This window comes from Chrysoperla carnea, chromosome 4, assembly GCF_905475395.1.
Source record: "Chrysoperla carnea chromosome 4, inChrCarn1.1, whole genome shotgun sequence".
NCBI classification, from domain to species: domain Eukaryota; kingdom Metazoa; phylum Arthropoda; class Insecta; order Neuroptera; family Chrysopidae; genus Chrysoperla; species Chrysoperla carnea.
Window position 1 is genome coordinate 6348980 of NC_058340.1, and position 23149 is coordinate 6372128.

General features: G+C 30.6%; 1 protein-coding gene across 3 annotated transcripts in view; it reads right to left on the bottom strand.

Moving 5' to 3' along the window:
* Positions 1 to 609: 609 nt before the first annotated feature.
* LOC123299256 (AT-rich interactive domain-containing protein 2) overlaps positions 610 to 23149 on the bottom strand; it is a 48346-nt gene continuing 25806 nt past the window's right edge. The window contains exons 4-16 of one of the 3 annotated variants that reach the window (XM_044881590.1): positions 19929 to 20080; positions 17789 to 18007; positions 16264 to 17231; positions 13861 to 14696; positions 13356 to 13752; positions 11743 to 11949; positions 8979 to 10425; positions 7450 to 8179; positions 5600 to 5765; positions 5142 to 5294; positions 4185 to 4289; positions 2337 to 2428; positions 610 to 1033 (exon numbers count right to left, since the gene is read on the bottom strand). In XM_044881590.1, coding sequence (XP_044737525.1) covers positions 913 to 1033; positions 2337 to 2428; positions 4185 to 4289; positions 5142 to 5294; positions 5600 to 5765; positions 7450 to 8179; positions 8979 to 10425; positions 11743 to 11949; positions 13356 to 13752; positions 13861 to 14696; positions 16264 to 17231; positions 17789 to 18007; positions 19929 to 20080 — 5593 coding nt within the window. In that variant the 3' untranslated portion in view covers positions 610 to 912. Of the gene's footprint in view, positions 1034 to 2336; positions 2429 to 4184; positions 4290 to 5141; positions 5295 to 5599; positions 5766 to 7449; positions 8180 to 8978; positions 10426 to 11634; positions 11950 to 13355; positions 13753 to 13860; positions 14697 to 16263; positions 17232 to 17788; positions 18008 to 19928; positions 20081 to 23149 lie in introns of all 3 variants that reach the window. The other 2 variants (XM_044881587.1, XM_044881589.1) reach the window with 2 other exon arrangements.

Consider the following 23149-nt stretch of genomic DNA (forward strand, 5'->3'; position numbering starts at 1 on the left):
CATTGCAGAATGAAGTTCCTCGACCGATTTCTTTGAAATAAGGTGGGAATCTTCCTTATAAATCTCTCTTTCGTCTGAACCTCGGATTTAAATTTCAATTATAAGTATTTATTTTACACATATGTCCGTCATCCGACATTCCACAAGCGTCTTTCGGCTTGGGAGAGGCTCATTGTTTCATTTTTGAACAGTAGATTTTCGTCAAGTAACTTCCAGTTATTAATTTCTGCTTAATGTGAAACCATTTCAAAATCCTCCAGACTTATTTATTATTATTGTTAAGTACCAAAAAATGGTAAATTTTCTAGCTAAGAATTTTAATTTGTTTTCTTCCACATCCGTTACACATTTGTTGTTACTCCTTAGTTAAAACTCTGTTTCACATTAAATTATTTAAATTTTCTATTTTTCATTGAAGTTTTAATTCAAGGATATTTTATGTTAAACACTTGATTGGTTTTTTTTTTTTTTTAAATTTATGTTTCTGCATACACTTGAACTTAAAAAATAGAGTACTTTTCAAAAATTGCCATACTGTTTTTGTTTTTCATATTTTTTTTTTTTTTTTTTTCATTTTAAAAACTTTCAGTTTTTTTTTTTTTTTGGTATACATATAAAAATAACAATTATGTTTAAGGCATTACAAACTATGAAAACATGATTTGTACAATAATTACCACACGACTGTTTGATATAAAAAAAATATTTTCTTTTCAAACATCATGATAGTAATTTTTTAATTTTCATTTTACAAGTCACAGAAAAGCAAGAAAAAAAATCACTAGCACTGAAAATACACTTTCATTCAATCTTCCTTTCTTCTCATTCTCAACTTGTTTCTTTAATTATTTATTCATACATTAGGAGTTTTCAATTTTTTGTTGATGGTAATGAAAAAATGGAATTGGGTTGTCACCTTCGGCTTGAAGAATTATAATCATTTAAATCAAATAATATTTGCGCTATAGTTCGTGATGATTCAACATTACTCATTGCCACGTTTGCTAAATGTGGTTCGAAATGACGTAGGAATCTGTAATTATAAACAAATTAATAATAATTAATTCTATAACTGAAAATTTTTATGAAAGTAATAAAAAAATTATCAGTAACATAACGAAAAAACTTGCAAATGATTCCAGAAGAGTTTTTATCCTCGTTTTGTATGCTTTTTCCCTAGTAAAATTGGTTCTTATGAAAAATGTTATGAAACGAATTTCAAACTAAAAAAATTTCCCCGGAATTGGCCCATTTGACATACCCCTTCCCTTTTAACCTTCTGAATATTCTCAAATGAGATAGGAATGAAATGTACCCATTATTGAAATAAACAATAAATTATAATTTCGATTAAATCAACAGGGGTTATATATCAGTCTGTATATAAATATACAAGCTCAGCCCGTGCGGAATTCCGCAGAGCGATGCCCGTGACTGTTCCTTAAATTAGTATTAGAGGAACATGTTTTAAAAATAGTTCAATTTTAAATATATAATATCCTAATAAACATTACTTTTTATTTTGTTAGTTGTTGCATTCAGAATTAGAAGAACATCTATAAAAACTGTTTCATTCTCTTGGATTTAATACGGCGGATTTGTGATTTTAAATCTCAAATTTAAGAGAAGCCGCACATTGTTTGACCGTGAAACTATTTTTCGTCATTAGCCAGCACGATAAGCTTGAAAATGAGGGGTAAATAGTATATAAGATAGAAGAAATAATATATAAAATAGAATATTTACAATTACAGGCAGAAGAAAACCAGCAGTTCTACTACATCGAATTTCCACCAAAAAATTCAGGTTTTGGATCCGAAGTACCACTAACGAGATACGGCCTAATGATTAATCGTTTATAATTTAATAATTTCTCGAATCATATTAATCAAATTGAAATTTTAATAATAAGCAAAGTTGCAGAAAATACAAATTACCATCCAAGAATTTGTTCACTATTTTTAATCAAATCAAAAGTTCAAAGTTTTAGAATATAAAAATTTGATATTTTTAGAAACAGTAAAAAAGTTCTAAAATACGAATATAGATTTAAGGTTAAAAAATTTTAAATTATATATTTTATAACTCTGAAATGTAAACTTTAAACTTAGAGAAGAAAATTTTGGGTATTAATTACAGTAAATTTTCTTTTCTACGACCTTACTTATCGTATATAACAAACGATAATTAACCAAACCAGATCTCGTTAATGGTAAATTGAAACCAAAAAATGCGTTTTTGGTAGAAATTCGATGTTTAATTTCCGGTTCAATTTCATCACGGGGTAACAAACCTTTCCCTTTTTTAATAAAATTAATTAAGTATGGATAACTAACCTGCGACTGTTATTGGAATAGATGACTAGGTTTCTTAAAATTAATGATGCTGTTAATCTAATGCTTTTGGTAACCGGCCCTTCATTGTCATCCTGAAATTAAAAAAAGTAGTATCATAAGTTATTCCATTCATTCATTTACTTTTATTAAATAAAAAATATAAAATTAATTAATACAAAATCTATAAAAATAATATTAAAAAATATATATATGTATAACTATAAAAATAAAATTAAAAAATAAATCCGTCATATTTTGCCAAAAACTGAATACATAAAACAACTACTTCATCGAATTTTTTCGGGTTTGGATTTAAAAACTGAATACATAAAACAACTACTTCATTGAATTAGGTCGGGTTTGGATTTAATTATTTTAAAGGTGAACCAAAAAAGAGACAAGAGACTCTGTTTTTTATTCCTTGACCTTTATTACAATTTATTTGAAAATTAACATGGTATAAAAATGTGGTTTCCTATGAATTTTAATTCTCACTTTAATTATGAACTAAAAAAATAGTACTATTAATCCTAGAGGTTGCGTCGAAATATAATAGTCGTTTTCTACTAACCGAAAATGGCTGAAAACGTTAGTATTCTTTAGTATTATTTATTTTAATGAATAATTGAATTTAAGGTAATCCAAAAAAGGGCTATTATAAAAAGAAGCAGTAATGAATGCAGCCACATTGATTTTAGTCGGTACTTCCGATTCCCGTCGTAAAAAACAAAAAATTTATTTAATACTTTTGATGGTCTGGTGTAGGGCATGGCATATGCATTAAGTAGGTACACTCAGCGTCTCAAAGATAGTTGAGGAACTGGTAAATGAAATTATCAGCGGAATAGGTGGCAAAACACATATATATGGTATCACAATGGGCTCTATAGCCTAAGTGTGTCCTTCGTGGACAGCCAATATAACCCAGTCCGTACTTAGAACGTGACTTTTCCCACGAGAAAATTGCTCGTAAATACAACTGGAGAAGTAGTTTTAAGATAATATTTTCTTAATTTAAATAAACTTACGTTCCTTTTATACTCTGTAATAATAATAATAATAATAACAACAATAAAAACAAAAAAGAACTAATATTACTTAAAACTAGATACAAAAATATTTTCTCTACAACTAAAAACTTAATTTAAACGTACGATAAAGTTGAGAGAATAATCCAAATATTTAAAAATAAAAGTTGAGACCTGATATTACTTTTCAATTATAAATGATAAAATATCTCAGATTTCTATGGGACGATTTCTATTTGAAGCTTTTTGAGTAGCATAAAAAAGATTCATTTGTAAAATTGAAAGAAACTGCAATAAAAAGGATTAACAAAAATCGCCTTCAATTATAAGAAAGCTAAAATTGAATCAAAGCAACATGAAGCATGGGAAGAAGATAATTCATGTGTCAACATCATTGGATTTAGCTGTAAGCCAAGGTTCCGCATACTTTGATGATGAAATTAGGTCACCAAATATTTGAAAATAATATCAACCGATTGCTCTGCTTATGTTAATCGAAAAAAATCAAAAAGGCTTTTCGTTTAGAAAGGAATTTCGGAAAAGCAGTATAAGAAAAGATTCAGTTGTGGTTACTCCACTTATATTAAAATGTTCAAAATAAATTTTTGAAAGAAATATATAAAATATTCTCTATTTAACAAAAAAAAACTACGGAAAAAAAGTAAACTAAGTTAAAATAAAAAAAAAATTAAATAAAAAATTAAGGAACCAAATTTCGATTACATAATTGAAAACCAAAAAAAACACATGATACAAAATAAATACTCGAAACAATGACAAAAAGCCACTGATGATTATTAGTAATATATTAATGCCGTACCCGCCAACATTCCTGGATAGCCTGTTCGGTTAAACCAGAAGAAACAATAATCGATGACGATGTATTTGTAACTGACGCTTGTTGCTGTTTATCCATACGTTGTTGCTTTATTTTAACAATTATCACAAATATATTAATTTTTAAAACATAATTATTACTCCAGTACATTAGATTTTATCTTCGAAAATAATCGTTCTTTATCGATCTTTTTTAGCTAAATTTTTATGTAAAACTTTGTTAAGCTATTCAAGTTAACCTACCACAATGACCAATATTGAGTTGGAGTAGAGACCAAACGGTTGCAGTACAGTTCAGCATTGAGTTTTTCAAGACAGATTAGAAATCAAAAAAGAAGTCTACCCTACCGTTCTGGAAACAGTACTATACTTTTATGAACGATTCAACTGGTTTGTAGAGTAGAGTGATCGAAACAGAGGACTCTCTGTATAGGCTTTATGTAAATCCGTGCGTTTTTTTTATTGACACAGATATATCTTGTAAAACAATAGCACCGTTATAAATCGAGGGCTGAAAAGTTGTTCATATTACCTCTGTACCTAAATACATGACATCAAGGCGGCCATGGCGATTATGTCTTTGTCCTTCTTATGGTAAATGTATAGGAATGACAAAGGCAAGTCTTGATAGGCTGAATGACGTCTTGTATTTAGGAACATATCTATGGAAAAGACGTAAATTTCAAGTTTAACTGGAAATGTATTGCATTTCTTAATTAAAAACAGCTTAATAAAGTTGTACACATAAACTCAGTAAATAATAAATTTTCTGAAGATTATCCCTTTGTTTATGCCTATTACTGGTTTAAAAACTATTTGAAAGAAAATAGAAAAGTTAAAGAGATAAATTTCTGGCCATTATCCAATTTTGATTTCTTTCATATAGTTATTAAGGTTATGAGAAAGTTTTATATAAAATATATATTAAGAAATGACTTACCATTAGTTCCTTAGGATTTACAAATTCAAGTGCATGTCGTTTAATAGCATGCAAAGCTGCGTCTGGTGCATATCCTGGATGAGGTGCTGTAACTGTCGGATGATCATTTCGACCAGTTACTTGCTTTCGTCGCATAGCACTTAATCTCATAGCCTAAACGAAAAAAAAATAAGTTGACATTAAGTATTTTGTTTTGACTCAAATTTAACGAAAATTGGACTAAGCCACTTTCAAAATAAACGGCTTATTATGATCTTTTTATTAATTGATAAATTAAAACATTTTTTTTTTTTTTTTTAGTTTTCCCTGGCCGTGAATAAGTTTTGACTCAAATTTAATGAAAATTAGTCATTAGTTATTTTAAAAGCCACTATTAAAATAAACGATTTATTATGATCTTTTTATTAATTGATAAATTAAAACATTTGCAATATAATTTTAAAAAAATAAATGAATACCTCCGGATTACAATGTCTATCTATAAGATGTGTCATGAGAGAAAAACGTTTTCTTTTCATACTATCACAGCGTTCCCACATACAAATTATTTCTTCAGATCCAGTAGGACAATGAGCGTCCACGGCATGTAATAAAACTTCATTCGCCGATTTGTAACCACTTTTACTGTAAATCATAAAACAAAAATGAATTATTTTCAATAAAAAAAAAAAAACTCAATAAAGGTAATATTATTATTATTATCTAACTCAAAAAATATTTATAATCAAAAATAATTAATTAATAACTAACTGTCTTTAACTAACCATCCCCTTCCTCTTTTAAAGATTTGAAATGCTAATATTTTTCGAAATATCTCAACAACTATGACGTTTATTGCATAAAATTAAATTAACACTATCTAAAAAATCTTAAAAGACATTTTTCCACTAATAAAAGTTTTCTTGGTGGTCTTTACGCCTGTCTAATGTTGCGAACTATCTCTTCAGCTGTTTAGTAAGATATATACTAAGTTTAAAATATAGGTAAGTTTTGATGGATCAATAAAGGTAAGTTTAGTAATAAATAAATTGAGGTTTGAATGACGTCAGGATTTATGGAAGTAGCGTTTTGTTTTTTCATTCTTTAGAACGATTTTGTTTATTTGCTTATATATTAAAAAAAAGTTATTGGCTACATAAATTGTAAAAATTAGTAGGAAGTGTCACTGTCGAAAGGGTTGAAAAGTAACTTTCTTTAAACGTGAAGGAAACGCCTTTGATCACGGCCTAAACATCAATTTTGTTAACCAAACTCCTCTTCACCCAAATACTTATATTCAATTTCAACGTAGGCAAAATTTTGATCTTAACATTCATATTATTTGACCGATAAGAAATCTGCCCGAGTGTTGGTCATAGCTCAAAAATTGCTCAACGTACAAAGAAAGCAGCGACTTGCCTCAAATTTTTCAAACTTTATTTTACTAATAATTACGTAAATGTTTTTATAAAAATTTGACAGTTTCCTATTATTTCCCTACTCTTTTACAAAATTTTACACTTTAATTTTTGCATTTTTCATTTTCTAAACTTTAAGAAACATTTTATAATAAATTGCTAACTTAATCGAAAAACATGATTAAAAAATGACCAAAATTTTTAGGATATAAAAACAAAACCATTTGTCCTAAAAACCTCTTTATTAAATTTTCAATAATTAAAAAGAATTAAAGGTCAAGTGTATCACTGTAAACAGGAAATTTGAGGATTTTTCTTAAGATTTGCTAAAATCTTTATCATGTTTTCCTATCTACAGTTACGACTTTTACTTTTTCCAAAATTGAATCTTAAGAGAAATCAGGTAGCATTATTTTGTACTCTTATATAAGTGATTTTTAAAAAATTTCCACTCTTTTCTAATTTTTCTGAGGAATCATTCGATGCAATGATAAATACAACTAGAAATTATTACTCCAACCATATACTTAGCTGAAATCGATTCATTGGCATCGACTTCAAAATATAATTGCTCATGAAAATTATAGATAGAAGTATTTATTTTAAGCAAATTTTCAGTTTTTGATTAAAATCATACTTGAATTTTTGGTTTGAACTACTTCCGGCTGCATTAGGTCGTGGGTGAAACGCATTTTTCTATACTTTTGCACGACAGCTATTTTTCGATAGCTCTCATTTTCGAGCGTTTATAATAGGATGTTAATTTAAAGGATATAATAATTCCATGTTTAAATTAAAAGCGAAATAAAATCTTACAACAACCGATATCATGAAGTTATTTCCGTTCTTAAAAAAAACGTATAGCATACTTATAAAACTATGTTTTGATAGTTTAATAAAATAAAACTTACTTTGCACATCCTTTCCATTCACACACATAAATAGAATCTACAGGTGATGGAACATTTTGACCAGTTTTCACTGTTTGTTTACCAACACCAACACCAGCACATGTACGCACTAAAGTTGGTTTATTGTCCGACATAGTATTTGTATTCGTAGCAATAGTCGTTGTAATAGTACTAGTGCTAATATTAGTAGTATTTGTAGCACTCACAACACTAATAGTTTGAGTATTTTGGGTAGTTTTAGTACACGTAATTACTTTCGACACTGGGCATTGTTGTTGTACGAACGCAGTTGCGTTACCACCAACAACTGTTTTATTTACAACACCAGTACTTTGTCCAACAGAACTGACAACACTACCAATTGAAGTTTGAAGGTTTTTAACAACATTTGACGAGGACACATTAGTTGTAATCACTGTTGGTTGTTGATTATTAACCGATGACATTAGCGGTGCGGACGATACAATTGTCGATGCTTGTATTACCGGTCGTGCCACTTGTGTCATAACCATTTGTTGTCCCTGAGGAGTCATTACAACTTTTTGCTGTGGATGTGTTGCTGAATTTTGTGGTTGTAAGATAATAATTGTCTTGGATGGTGTACCTTGTTGTGTTGTTTGTGCAACTAGCACTGTTTGCGTTTGACCTTGAACAATAGCAGTTTGTGGTTGCGCCATTACGTATGTTGTTTGTCCCGATGCATTACCACTCGATATTACATATTGATTGCCTAAAAATCAAAAAATACAAAATTGACAATAATAATAATAATGGGATTTAACCTCTATTCCTTAGACATAAGTCTATAACAGAGGCCACCCACATCATTATTTTTAATCTTTATTATGTGGGTGGAGTCGGTTACCTCGTTCTTATCCAAGCGATGACACTTGATCAATTTACCGCCTCATTAATTGCAATTGATCATACTGTCGCTGCCTGGATTCGAACACGCAACCTCCTAGTCTAAGTAGTCAAAGGGTTAAAGGCGATTGCACCTTTACTCGCTCAGCCATTTAGCCGGTTAAATGTACAATAATTCCATCAAAGATTTAAGACATTCTTTGATTAAATCAATAGGAATTTACTTCATTATGGGCGAGGCAGTTTGGTACCTATTTACAACACTCTACTAAGATTCAAATGGTTAAAAATCAATCGAATTAGCTGAACTAATTTATTAAAAAGTTGCTCTGCTTAAATGCAAGTTTTGAAATCGTTATTTACTAATAACTACTTATTATCGATATCTCTTTCGTTTTTGAGTTATCGTGTACCGGGTGAACGGACAAACAAAAATGGACTTATTAAGTGATCTACAATTTTTTTATAACCCTCATTAGTCTGAGAGTAATAAGAATCTGAGATCATGGAGATAAACACTTTTGTTACCGCAATATCCTGAAATGCTCTCGAACGAATATGTTTCCGCAAAATTAAACTAAATGGAAATCTTTACGCAATCAAAATTTGATATGATTAATTGGATCAATAAATAAGTTGTATTGTATAAATAAAATATTAGTTACCTTGAGCACCAACAAATTGAACACTTTGAGGCATCTGTGAAAACACCATTCGTTGTTGATTATTTTGTAAAGTTTGATTTGTTTGGACTAGTACAGGCATTTGATGTCCTTGTGGAGTTTTTATTGTTGCAGTTCCAGCTGTTCCCTGTTGAATAAATTGTCCACCAGCTGTAAATATCATTTGAGGTGGTCCACCCGATGTTATCACCTGCGGTTGTGAGACAATTATTTGTCGATTACCAGTATGTACAATTAGTTGTTGCGGCGGTTGCTGAGGTGTCGGCGACGGGGAAGTTATAATTTTATTCTGCATAATTTGTGTAAATTGAGCTTGTGGTTGTTGTTGAATAGGGGCCGGCTGTGGTGGTAACGTTGGTTGAGGAATTTCTTCTTCCATATCTTCTTCGTCAAGTACATCAGCTGCTAACGCAGCATATAAATTTGCCGCTGTTGAAGATACACTTCCAACTTCACCATCGTCTCCATTCGAAGAATCAACAGTATCCGTGTTTATATTATCTACAGGAGTGGTTACATTACCGTTAATACTTGTATTCGATACTATGACAGACGATAAATGTGGTCGTTTTACTTGAACATCTTCTGGTTCATCGGTTGCCGGTCGTTTTAATGGTGATTGTATATTATTTGATGAATCGACTTGCATAGATAAATCTTGTTGAGTTGTTGTGACAAGAACTGCTGTTCGATTTAATTCGTTACTATCAACAATTACTGAAACCCCTTTACTTTCATTGTCTTGTATTTTATTTATAATACTACTTTCTTTCGACATTAATACTTTCTCTATATGATTTTCTACTAATTCTAAACCTTTATCACCTATCCTTAACACACCGTTCATAAGCGGTGGATCCTTCTTTTCAATTTTTTTCTCTAATAAGTCAGCTAACATTAAACTTTGTGTTTTTGGTTTAACCATCGATATGTTTGAATTATCTTCGGAAGCATCAATATCTATTGATGTCGGTGGTACCCCATTTAATAAAATACCCTCGAAACTTGTTAACGAATTATCACCATCTTCAATCACATTCATTTGAACATTTCCTAAACCGCTATTCGATGCAATTGAAATATTACCAATTGAATTTGAATCTTCTATATCTAATCGAGGTGAGGTTGATGTTTTTATATGTTTTACATTTCCGGAACTTAGCGGAGCTAACGGTGGTGGAACTTGTTGTGAATTTCGTCTAGCATTTATTACAGTTGGACTTCCGAATTCGATTGGATTTATAGGTGCTATTAAATGAGATGAAGATGTTACTACTGAATCAGATAATTCGGTTTTGATTTGTGCACCATTTATTCGACAATTGTTTGGTGATTCAGATGTTTTTGTGTATTTAACGGTTTTCACTGATTGTATTACAGGTTGTGATGATATATTTTGTTGAGCCATTCGTTGTTGGCGTTGTGTAACCTAAAAAATATACACGAAATCCTAATTTTTGTTGTCAAATTATAAAATTGTTTTACTAGGTAATTTAAGTTATAAAAAATCCAATAATTGGAATTACAGAAAAAAATTTGTGGTTATTTTTTAAATTATTCGAACTTTTTTAGAGGGAGGGGTCTAGTTCTAAAAATTCTGAAATATTTAATGAATATACCTATTTAATTATCTATTTAGATTATTAATTGTTAAAATTTGTTAATTTAAAAACATTTTAAAAATTTGTATACAACGGTGGCAAACATGCGAATTGTTAAATCACACAACTTCTAGTCTAATTACAAAATATTATGGCTACAAAATTAGAGACTATAAATATTTTAATTTTAAAACGAAATTATTTAATTATCCAATGATGGTACAATTATAAAAAAGTAATAAGAATTTAAAAATAATCAAAATTAACCTCAAGTATGGGTTGAGAAGGTTAAATCGCGGAAGAAAATGTGAGTAAGATCTTAAAAGATCGAAACTATTTCGATACAAACAGGAAAAAAAACTAAAAAACTTGGTAGAGTACCTAATCGATCCTCTTTCCGATCCGAAATAGCAAATCGCTCTAAAATCGAGAGCGAAAATAAAATCTAAGTAAGATTTAAAACATTGAAAAAATTTCGATACAAACAGGTACAAAACCTAAAAAGTCAGGCAAATCGTCTTTGAAGAGCGATTTACTCTTAAAAGAATGGAATTCTGAAATTCGTATTCGTGTGAAAATGGAGCAAAACCAAGATAGTTATATATAGGAGCATTTTTTTCAACATGATTCCTGATTTGTCATTTCACCCGAAAATTTTCAGCATGGTCATGTAGACTATAAACATTAAATCAAAATATTAAAATGCAAAAGCAATTTTGAGATAAAATGGCATTATTGTGTAACTAGGATTAAATACTACAACAAATAGCTGTCTATTTTCATAATGGTATAGTTCATTTTTCCGTTTTAAGTTAACTAGAGAGCTAAATGCGTTATAGTCTGGGACGATAGCTTTTTGTACAAAATTCGTAATGCTTGAGACAAAAAAGATTTTTTTTAATTTTATATGAATTTCATGATTTTTTCTTAAGAATTTTATTAAGGATTGTGAAATTTGAAAAACAAGTTCACACCATTATCAAAATAAACGGCTGAATCTTACAATTTGTTTGGAGTTAGAGTATTAGTAAATATACCTGCGTATTAACTACAGATGCAACAACGTGCGACGCAGATGGACACTCTGTTGTTACAACACTCGCTGTTCTCATGCTCATTGGCATTGTCATGCATTCATTTGTTACCTTTGTTGCTAACAAACTCTTTATCAATGATGAACTATTTGGTGGTATTGAGTTCGGTAGATTTGATGTATTATTTATAGTTGGTTCTTTGCTGGTTACAACAACATTCGTTAATTGATTCAAATTTCCACCATTGCTGGCCATTGTTGATGTTCCACCAGTTGATGCACCCAACAATGCTTGACTCAGATGTGGATGGGCAGATACCTGAAATTAAAATAATGAATTTATTCTATTTGTTGTTCTAGAACTTCGTCAATCCAATTTAATTAGTTTATTTAAAATAGTATTCTGGTCAAAAATTTGAAGAAATCGATTTTTTGTGTGCATATTTTTAAATGTTAGACAAGCCTTAAAATACTCTGTACTTCGACCTTCTGATGCTTCAAAAGAAAGTAAAACAGGTCGGTTAGCAGAAATAACTTTGCAAGACATTGCATATGAAGTAGAAGAAAGCACAATGTATGGTTTCTTATATGTATACTTTAAAACTTAAAATGCGTTTTTCTTGAAATAACATTTTTGGAGGTGGTTGACATTATATCTCAAATTCTACTCGACCAATTTCTATGAAATTTGATGGGAATCTTCCTTATAAATCTCTCTATCGTCTGAACCTCGGATTTAAAAATAAAATCAATTTAAAGTATTTTAAAAATAAAATTCGAAAAGGTCAAAAAAGGGAGTAAAAATGAATTTTTTTAAAATGAGTTTCAGATGATAACGACACGACTCTTTACTAATTAAGAAGTTTTAAAAAATTTTTAAATTTAGATCACTACAAGGGACAAGGGTTGGAATCAACCAGGGTGCCGTGTTTTTTTGTAGTCCCCACTTCAGCGGCCTCTAATTCGAAGATTTTTACAATTTTCATTTTGTATTTTTTAAAAGTTATAAATGTCAATAAATATTATATGACAAAATGGATACATAAATGTAATTTTCTTATAATTTTAGTTTGAAAAGTGAGGATTGTCACTTGTTTTTCAAAATGTTAAATTATATCTTATATTGACCTCTCTCTATTGCGATCAACCGTTTAGGCGGCGACTTTGCAGCTCTATGGTATAATCTCTATGGCAATAAATTTGGCAAAATTCTTTAAGTGCAAACATTGCGTATACAAATTTTATATCGATCTGTTGTAACATTTTGATCTAACTCTCCAAAAAGTGGTGTAGGTAACTGCGGCAATTTTCATTTGGGTAACATAGATATTGCTTTCCGGAGGGTCTCAAGTAAACGAATAACAGATCTCGTTCCTCATATTTTGTATACTTAATTATCTCCAGAATCTGATTTACTAATACATAATGGAATACTGACATAATATTGAAAAGAAAGAACTGATTAGAAATCACAAAATTTGGACAGCACGGTACATGTGGCCGCAAGCCTACGCTTTTAAAGTTTTTTGAAAATAAGGTCTAAGAATATAAAATAGGAATGATAGTTTTTAAGCTAGAAATATCTAACTAGTTATTTATCTAGAAGTCAGATATAACGGAGGCGTAGTTACATAAAGTTACTAAAAAAGCAAAGTTAACTCAGTTTTAATTTTGAATTGTATACAAAATTGAAATTTTAAAAGATTAAATAAAAATAATAATTACCTGACTCTTAGCTGGTTCCATTTTAATAACGGTAGTTGTTTCCTTCTTAAAAGGCGCACTTAGTTGTGCTTTTAAAATAGGAGAAGCAGGTGAAGGTGGTGGAGTTGTCATTAAATCATTAGCAGTGGCAGAGCTATCCGAGGTTGTTGGGGACATGACATTTGGTTGAACAACTTGAGTTGTTGTATTTTGAATTTTCGTATTAGCATTACGCCTATTTGTATTTTTTGGAGTTGACGGCCGAGGTGAACTTGGTTGTGTGAGTGTGATAGTTTGTTGCTGTACCGTTGTTTGACAATTTATGGTTAATGGTTGTGCTCGTATCTTAATTCCTTCATAATACTGTTGATTATCGACTTTACATAGATTTGGCCCAACTGTTCCTCCAAAAGTCGATCTGAAAAATATACAGAATGAATTTATATTTATACTATGGAAAAAACAATAACGGTTCGGACTCCTTGAATTTATTATTCGTGGTGATATTGAAAAACGATAGACATACCTTACGCATCGTGGAAAATGTAAAGGAGCAATTACACCTTTTCTACCAATTTTTGAACAGGAATTTAAATAATTTCTATACAATTCTTGTTGTTCAATGCGACCCTTTAAATCTGGTTCAAAATTAGCACGAAGCCAAGCAAGAGCAAATTGCTCATTTTCTTGAATGGCTTGCTGATGTGCATGTTGTTGTTGGACATTATGATTAATTGGTTGTATTTGTATTTTAGCAGGTTGCGGCTGTGGCGCCACTGGTTGTGGTAAACTGACAGGTGGTTGTGATATCAATAATGGTGGCGACGACGCAGGTACAGAACTTAACGGAGTAGGTGTCGGTGTATTTCGTACATTTGTTGATGGTACTGTATTAGTCGTAGTTGTTTTTGGTGCTACTGTTGTTGCGACCGGTGTTGCAATTGGAGAACTGATTGATATACTTGTGAAAATTGGAGTAGCAACATTTGGTGATGGCATTGGTAATGCAGGCGTTACCATGGTATTAGCAAGACTGTTACTGGTTGAAATACTTGTAGATAATGAAGTTTGCACCGATGACGTGGTAATGGCAATTGATGTCGTAGGAGGTTGTGATGCTGCTAATGTAGCAGCTCCAGGTGGTACTGTTTCTACGACTTTCATTCCAATACACGCTTTTGGGCCGTATGATTGTGCTTCCACAGTAATTAATGATACTAAAATATCGTATATACCGGTCACCTTGCTGATGTGATTACATGCTCTCTCACCAAGTGATGTTAATGCATATAAACACTCCAGCGTATAAATTAGCAACATGATGTCTTGAATTGTCAAAAACGTACAAACTTGCTCATACACCTGAAATAAAAAGAATAATGATAATTAACAATCTGTATGATTTGGCGAAGTTTTTTTTATGGAAGTTAAGGTACATTTATTTAGATGCAGCAAACTAGCTATAGAAATAATAATAATAAAAATAATAGGGATGCCGCAAATGAGTCCGTAGAATCTAGACCAAGGGGTCCTCTGTGAGCAATACAGGTTACAAAGTTACCTAGTCATAGATTTAGACAGGGAAATGACTTTTCACCCTCTCAGTCTCTATTTCTTACATGTAGCAGTCTCAATTTCTTACATACAGCACTCTATTATCTTACATTTTATTCTATTTTAATTTCTTACATGTCTGGATAAATTTGTGTATTATAAATATGTATTTCGATTACAATGCAGTCATCATCAGAACGAATTATCTAATAGAATTACTCTTCTGACTTAATTAGAAACCCAAGTATCCTTAGGACATTTTAAAATGAAAATTCTGATATGATAGTTTATTGTGTAGAATTGCAACTCGGGTAAAGTGGAATAAATGGTTTTGGAATATTTGGTCATAAACTTTCAACTAGCTTTTTATAAAATATAAACGTTTTATAATTTAACGGCGTTCCTTTAACAAAGAAACAAAAAAATTTAGTGTTGGTTTCGTGGTTTTATCTGAAGGGAAGTGTACCCACTCTCATTTAAAATTTATTACGCGCTAGAAATATCGTAAGAGTGTATAATTGTGAATTTAGTATATTTAGGATCAATTTAAAATGCAATTATGAAATGCATATTATTTATGCAAATTGCATATTTTTAATTTCTATAAATCAATTCAGGTCACAAAATTTTCTGACGCTTTAACGAATTGAATGCAGAAGCCCGTATTCCGTCTTGCTGTTTAAAATTTTCGTACTTTGATTGATTTTAGTGTTTCTTTTCCGCGACTTATATTAGAATGAATCAATTTGGTCTTCCAAGAATTTTATTTTGTAAAAATGAAAACATCCACTTTAGAATGTTTTTTTAGAAGAATCGAATATTTTCGAAGTGGGATATCAAAAAAATGGAGATGGCGTGTACAATACAAAACTCTAAACACCGACGTAAGGGAATATGGGGCGAAGGGAGTGCAAGTTACATGAAAATCAGTTCAGCAGTTGAAAAGTTGCTATCTCTTTTAACGGGGGTTTATCAAATTTTATAATATTTACTAGGCGTTAATCTTCTTATCTATTTCAATGCAATCATAATATGCCACAGCGAAGTGTGGCAGGGTACAGGGTGCTTAAGAGACAGCAAAACTTGAAATTATAAAGGTTTAGACGCTTTTAGTTTCAAGAAGGTGGAGTGTTTTCGGACACAGATTTTTTATACCAAAATACGTGTCTGAGTGTACTATAACACCTACTAGAGTTTTTTTTAAAATACTCTGTAAATTAAAAATCTGGGCTACTAATTCAATTGCTACTACGATTGTGGAAGTTTGTATAAACTAAATAAAATAACACTTTTTAAGTCTTTCTAATAAAATTATTGGAAAACTTGTGATAATACTTTAAAAGAAAGAAAATAAGATAAATAAAATGAATCTTACACTTCGTTCCAAATATCGTAGAAGAACATCTTCATTTGCTTCATTCTGACTCAATTTATTTAATACGTCTAACGCAGATATAACGACAAAACGATCATCACACGATAACCCTTGTGTAATTGTCAATAACAAACATTCCGATAATCGATCACGTATAGGATCTTTCAATGCTATTTCAGTGGCAACATTTGATAACATATCAAAACCATATTGATGCAGCGTATTCCATCGTGAGTTCGTACATAGCAATAAAAATCGTATAAAAGTAATATTATTCGCTAACACTGTAATATTGTCCTCGGTAAAACTGAGATTTCTTAATATATTTGCTATTTGTAACACTCTTTGGCCAACATATTCTTGTGTACCTAAAGTTCGACCAACACAAAACAAATCACGATCACCAGGTTCTAGTTTTAATTTAAATTTTTGTTTTCCTTCGTAACACTCTTCTGGTGCAAATAAATCATCGTCACTAGTATCAATTGTACTTGATTGAACCGCTAAAACATCACTATGTTTTGATGATGAAGGTTTAGATGGAACGGTTTCATCAATATTTTCATTGTTTTTATCATCACTTAATCTATTACCACTATCACTCACTGAACTAATAATATCTTTTGAAGGAATTTCACTCGTTGAACATGATGCTTCGCTCAAGTCATTTTGTGTTGATTTTGATGTATTCGATTGTACTTCATTGTTTATAATTGCATTCTTTTTACCACTGGATGAAGGTGATGATGATGATGATGTCTTTGTTTCTTCTTTCTTAATTCCGGTTTGGTTTTTATCTTTCTTCGAGAATGTATTTAATACTGGTAGCACTGTTTTCCGTTTTATAAATTTTGATTCATTTGTTAAATCCACAAATTGTTCATGTACTATAGAATCATGCCAAAATGATGTTAATGGTTGTTTTCGAACTTTACTGTATACATGTTGGAATAATGGTCGAAGTGAATCTAGAATACAGAAAAAAAACGTATAAAAGACATTGCTAATTAACAATAAATTATTGAAGTGTCATTTCCTAAAGAAAAAGGATTTAATTTACATTATTTTCTGATAAAGGTGCCTATAAGGTTATATACAAGGTGACCCTAAATCATCGACCAAACACAAAATATGAATTCCTTACGAAATACGGTACTTACTTTCGGTAGTGAAAAATAAATTATGAAATTTGTGAAAAATTAAAATTTATGTAGAAATACACTAAAATATTCTGATTTTGAGTAATAAAAGCACATTATTGTTTTATTATATTAAAATTGTCGTAATTTTTAATCTATATACCACGTGACCAAAAAACACTAGGCGCCATGATATAACATATACAAGAAATAATATCCATTAATTATAAATTTGTTGATGGCTTTCATAGTAATTGTAGATTATCAAAATTTTATGTCATACGGGGTTTTTATCACAACTAATATCAATTTTTTGGTGGCTATGTTTGATTATCGTAAAAAACGGGTATAAAAGTCTATTATTTTAAAAATTAAATCATACTTACGATGGTTGAAAACACCAGCATGCGCCAGAAGATAATCAATTAAACGCGGGCATTTTTCAAGTTTCAGATGATGTTTTCCTTCATTAGAGAGCAATGTACAAGTGTTGATCGCAAAATCTTGCTCATTAGGCAACGGACTCAGCAGGCATAACAATAGTCGTTCATAATCATTCGGTCTATATAAATCTGCAGATAATCCGTTATGAGATCGCATGGATTCTGAAAAAAAAAAAAAATGTTTATTAATGGTAATAATAACATGCTAATCAAAATATCAGTAGGCCTTAAGTTTAAAAAAAAGTGTTTGAGATATTTTCTGTATCAAACTTGAAATTTAGGAAATAATTCAAGCCCACGAGACGATATATTTGTAATCTTATCATAACTAAATCCCCCCCCTCCCCAAAATCAAAGTGCAATGAGTGCATTTTACAGTTTTTATATATAAGTGATAAATTTTTTGTTTTTTCTTTATTCCTTTAATTGTCATAGATAGGCCAGTAGGCTTAAACTCCAAACCAGAAATAATTGCTTAAAATATGTTTAATTATTGTAATTGCTTTCTTCATTTGTAGCCCAATAACACTATCCTAGGTTTTGTCCCCTGACGGAATAGTTCCGAAATGGTTGGATAGAAAATGCACCCAAAAAGTATTTATACAGTTTTACATTTTAGGATTTTGATAAGCTCAATAATTTAATTTTTAGCATATTTTCTGACACTATGCCCATAGCGAGACAACAATCTTAATCGTAATATTATTCTGAAACAGACATATAATACAAAAAATTGATCTAGGCATTCGACTGAATATTGACCTAAGTTGCAATGGGATTGAAAATTAGCAGTATGAAGTTGATTTGTTTATTCAATGGGAGAAAATAATTACATATTAAAAAACATGATAATATGTATACCTATAATTCTTGATTATAGTTGTACTATCATCAATCTATGCAAAGATTTCTAGTTATGATATATATACTTGTAATAATACGCATGCGTATTACATTTTATCATTATTATGCTTGTACCTATGTGAATTGTATTTTGTATAAAATGGAATGTGATTGCCAGACCAGACACTGACAGTTACACCGATCAGAGTCGGAGTTAGATACTTGTTAAGTATCTATGTACTATACTATGTAGTATGTAGTTAAGTTACCAGTTGTTGAGTTGAGACTGTTGAGAGGTAGTAGATAGAAATACAAACCTTCAACTAATCACTCAGTTATAGAACTGATTGTGAGTAAAAGTATAACATGTTTCTTTTTGAAATTAACATACTCAACTCATAATTATTATTACAATTGGGTATTGTTGTCATCTTTACGTACACTAACGACAAGAAAAGCATTCTATAGCAGCTATTCTTTATCGGAGTTATAGTAAAGACTGCGGTATGGTATATGGATGGAGGAAGGAATTCCAAAGATGCCGGAATTGAGCCACGTAGTTTATTGACGCTACCTAGCAAAATCACGGTAAATGCTGAATTCTAAGTGGTTTTATGTCTATAATTTACATAAATGGTGTACATTTTCACATTTTGGAAGTTTATTCTGACGTAGGTCAATTTATGGTGGAATACGATGCAAAGTATATAGCAAAACAAAATTAAATAAAAGATCATGGTAATAAAGAAAAAATTCATGCATCTTTGAAATTTTCCACAGTTGTTTATTAGGTTGTAAACACTGTAAAAAAAAAGTCGACCGCCAGGGGCGTACCTAACCCTCTTTTTGTAGGGTATTTGGGGGATTTTTAATCAGGTTTCTACAAATTATAAAAAAAACTATGCATCAAATAAAAAAAGGTTCAAATAAAAGTTCTAGCTGGTTTAATTGTGCACAATTTTTTTTCAACTTTTCCAGCTTCAAAATTAACTGAGATTTTAACTAGTTTTATAATGGAATTTTTTGCTCATTCGATCAAATGTAAAATGATCCATCTTGTAAACCGTTAGAGATCATGATCGCAGAAAAAACGTGCAGGCAATATGAAATGTTGCCTGCACGTTTATAAGCGGTTTCGGCCTAGTGTAACTTCTTAACTTGTGTTCACGGAGTGAAGCTGCACGTAAATATCAGTACTAAAATATAAACAAATATAAAAAAAAATTAAATATTAACTTACCGGCAATATTATGTTGTTGGTAATTATATGATAGAGGTACCGAATGCATTGCCCTTGCGGACCATCGTTTATGTCGATGTTCATCATCTTCCTCACTCGCTCGATCTACAACCTCACCCAAATAATGTACTTTTTCGTAACGATCTAAATATCTGTAACAATTCAATATTAAAAATTAATTTTATTCAATTATTCATAAAAACATTTTTTTTATTAATATTAAAAATAATACTCATTTATTTAAAAATATAGGCCATGTTATTAGTTTTTACATAATGATAAAATTTTACAAGATAAAAGCCGATATATATTTTGATGTTTCATTCCTTTTTGGAAATATAACGGTGGTTTAAAAAGTTTAAGTTATTTTTTGATTGGTTAACTACAAAACGAGCTATTAATCATTATACATTAAAATGGTCCATCCTATATATGCTTGTAGTGAAATAATATATCATTTTTATCTACACGGTACCACTCAACTGTTTGTACAGTATAAATGACTTGTTTAAAATTCTGTTAATAAAGTTATTTCTTTTCAACTACAATATTCTAAGTATAGTTGTTTCTGTTCAACAATAAAATTGTTTAATTTTGCGTTATTATATCTCAACAAACGGTCAATAATTTTTACACCCTGTGTATATGTAATATATATAAAGGTATACTAAGTTAAGACCCAAGTTTGTAACGCTTAAAACTATTGATGGTAGGAACAAAATTGGTGTTCATTAAATCACTTGATTAGTCTATTTCGGGTTTCCGCTCGTCTGTTTGTCCACACTATAACTATAACGAATTGAGATATCAAGCTGAAATTTTTATAGAGTGCTCAAGACGTAAAAAGTGAGGCTAATTAGGAGCCATCCTGTAAGCCGTTAGAGATAGAACAAAAGTTTAAATGTAAAAAATGTTTCTTATAAAACAATTTTTGTTTGAAACATATTTTCGTAAACGTCACTGTTTATCCGTGAGAACGTAAATTTGGATAAAACTTTGGTGTCCATTTTCTCCAAAACTATAAAAGATAGAGAGTTGAAAGTTTGCTGGTTGCTTCAACTAGTAGTATTCTGCAATATTTCAAAAACCAAATAAATCGCGAACGAAAGGCCGGCATAATTGTGATTTTTTTTAAACTCAACTAATTTATAAAAAAATGATACAATCACTGATTAATATTAAACAGTTTCTATTAAAAGTATTTCAACAAATAACTCAGTCAATTGTTTATTTTCACTTCTTGTTATTATTTTTTTAACTCCGAACAAATACATCAATGAACAATTAGTTTTTTCGGGAGACGTTCGACGAAGTCGAAGACGGTTTTGCAAAAATTTGCAAGGTATTTTTTTTATATTCCTCTCATATTTTTATCATGGTTTAAATTACCTTTCTATATTATACAGTCAATATTAAAGTTATAAAATCGTTTATATTATTAATACTCGTGGAAACGAAGCAAAAACGTCTAAATTCTTCCTTATAACTCCGATTAACCTGAAAAGTTGGGATTAAGCTCTGTTCATCCTCTAGATCAAAAGTTATATGTGGTGCTTTTGCCCAGGGGATGGTAACCATCCCTTCTAAGGGGTGGAAAAATGTATGTTTCAAATGATAACGGAAATCAATAGAGCGTTAATATCTAGCGAAAAAAGTCATTTAAATATATTTCTAAAAGTTAAGACTTTCAAAGTTATTAGCTACATTTTATACTTTCAAAATTATTAGTAGCTTGTAGGCAATCTTGCACAAAATCGACCATCAATCGGACACTAGTTTTTTGTAAATTTCTAAACATCAATTTTTTTCTTGAACTTTAATTAAATTTATCTCGAGTTAGAGACAGTCAATCGATCATCAACCTTTGATAGTAATTGTATTAATACGTATACATAGAAAGACAACTACCTTAATCGGAAAGTTATTATCACGGAGAGCAAAAGAACTGTGCCTGACTATTGGAATATACATAGCAGTAGTCATCCACTTTCCCCTATCACTTGTGTAAGTGACAACTATATATTGAGTGCCGACAGTCGACACGCAGTCTAGATATATATTTAATATGATTATGGAGAGTTCTTAGACTATCACTATGTAAATATTGAGTGTAGGTGCACTTTATTTACTGGCTCTGGCTGAATAGTTTAGACTAGTCTGAGCTGACTCCGATTTATAAATTGTGTTACCAGCTTGGACTTATGACTGTTCGTATGTGTCTGTGTCTATGTAGTAGTAGAACGTCGCGATGATGATAACAATAAACGTACACACCAAGTACATGAAAGAAACCTTGGGTGGGATGGACATATCAGCTGATTTTGCATACAACGTCATATACTAGTTGTGTTTGTGACTTTGTGAGTGTGTCTGTGTACGTCAGAATATCAGTGTGTTGTTGTTTGTGAGGTTCTGTCGACGCAGTATTTAATACCAATACCATTACACAGACACACATGCAATAATATGTATACGACGCGAGCGAACGCATACTGACCTAACATGTTTTGATAACATTGCTCCCATGTCAATTGTACTCTATTTAGTCCGATAATAGATACATATACCTTATTGTTGGTGTATTGTTCCTTAAAAAAAAATTTTAAATGGACTTTTTTCGCGAAAGAATCACCGCCAATTAATAACTACATATCTGTATCTTTGGAGGGTACAAATGGAATTCATAAAAATGCATTCATCAATTTTAAGTGATTAACTGTGGCTTGACCACTGGTGGGCAATGGTTACTCTTTAGATTAACTTAATTCTGCAGGTAGAAGCCGATACTCGCAACTCAATGTGTATCATTCATCTCACTTCGTAACATACATACAGTACATTATTCATCTCACTTTGGACCATATCTCTTTTGCTAAAAATCACTCAGAGCACAACAAAGTCAAAATCTGCCCCGCAGTGGTCTTGACTAAATTTTATTGCTCTGAAAATCGAACATAGGAAGGTTTAATGAAAATAGCGTACACTCTAAGTCAAAATAAACGCAAAAATTGAACCATTCTAAGTGATATTACTAAAATAGTACATGTATACATGTATACAATCTATCTATATATAAGAACGGAAACTAACTTTTCGATCAATCCCCAGCTGAAACCGCTGGATCTAGAAGTATGAAATTTTGTACACACTTTTCTTAAATGACGTGAGTGAGCACATACAAGAGATTTTTGGAAATTCATTGAATTGATTTTCGTTAATTA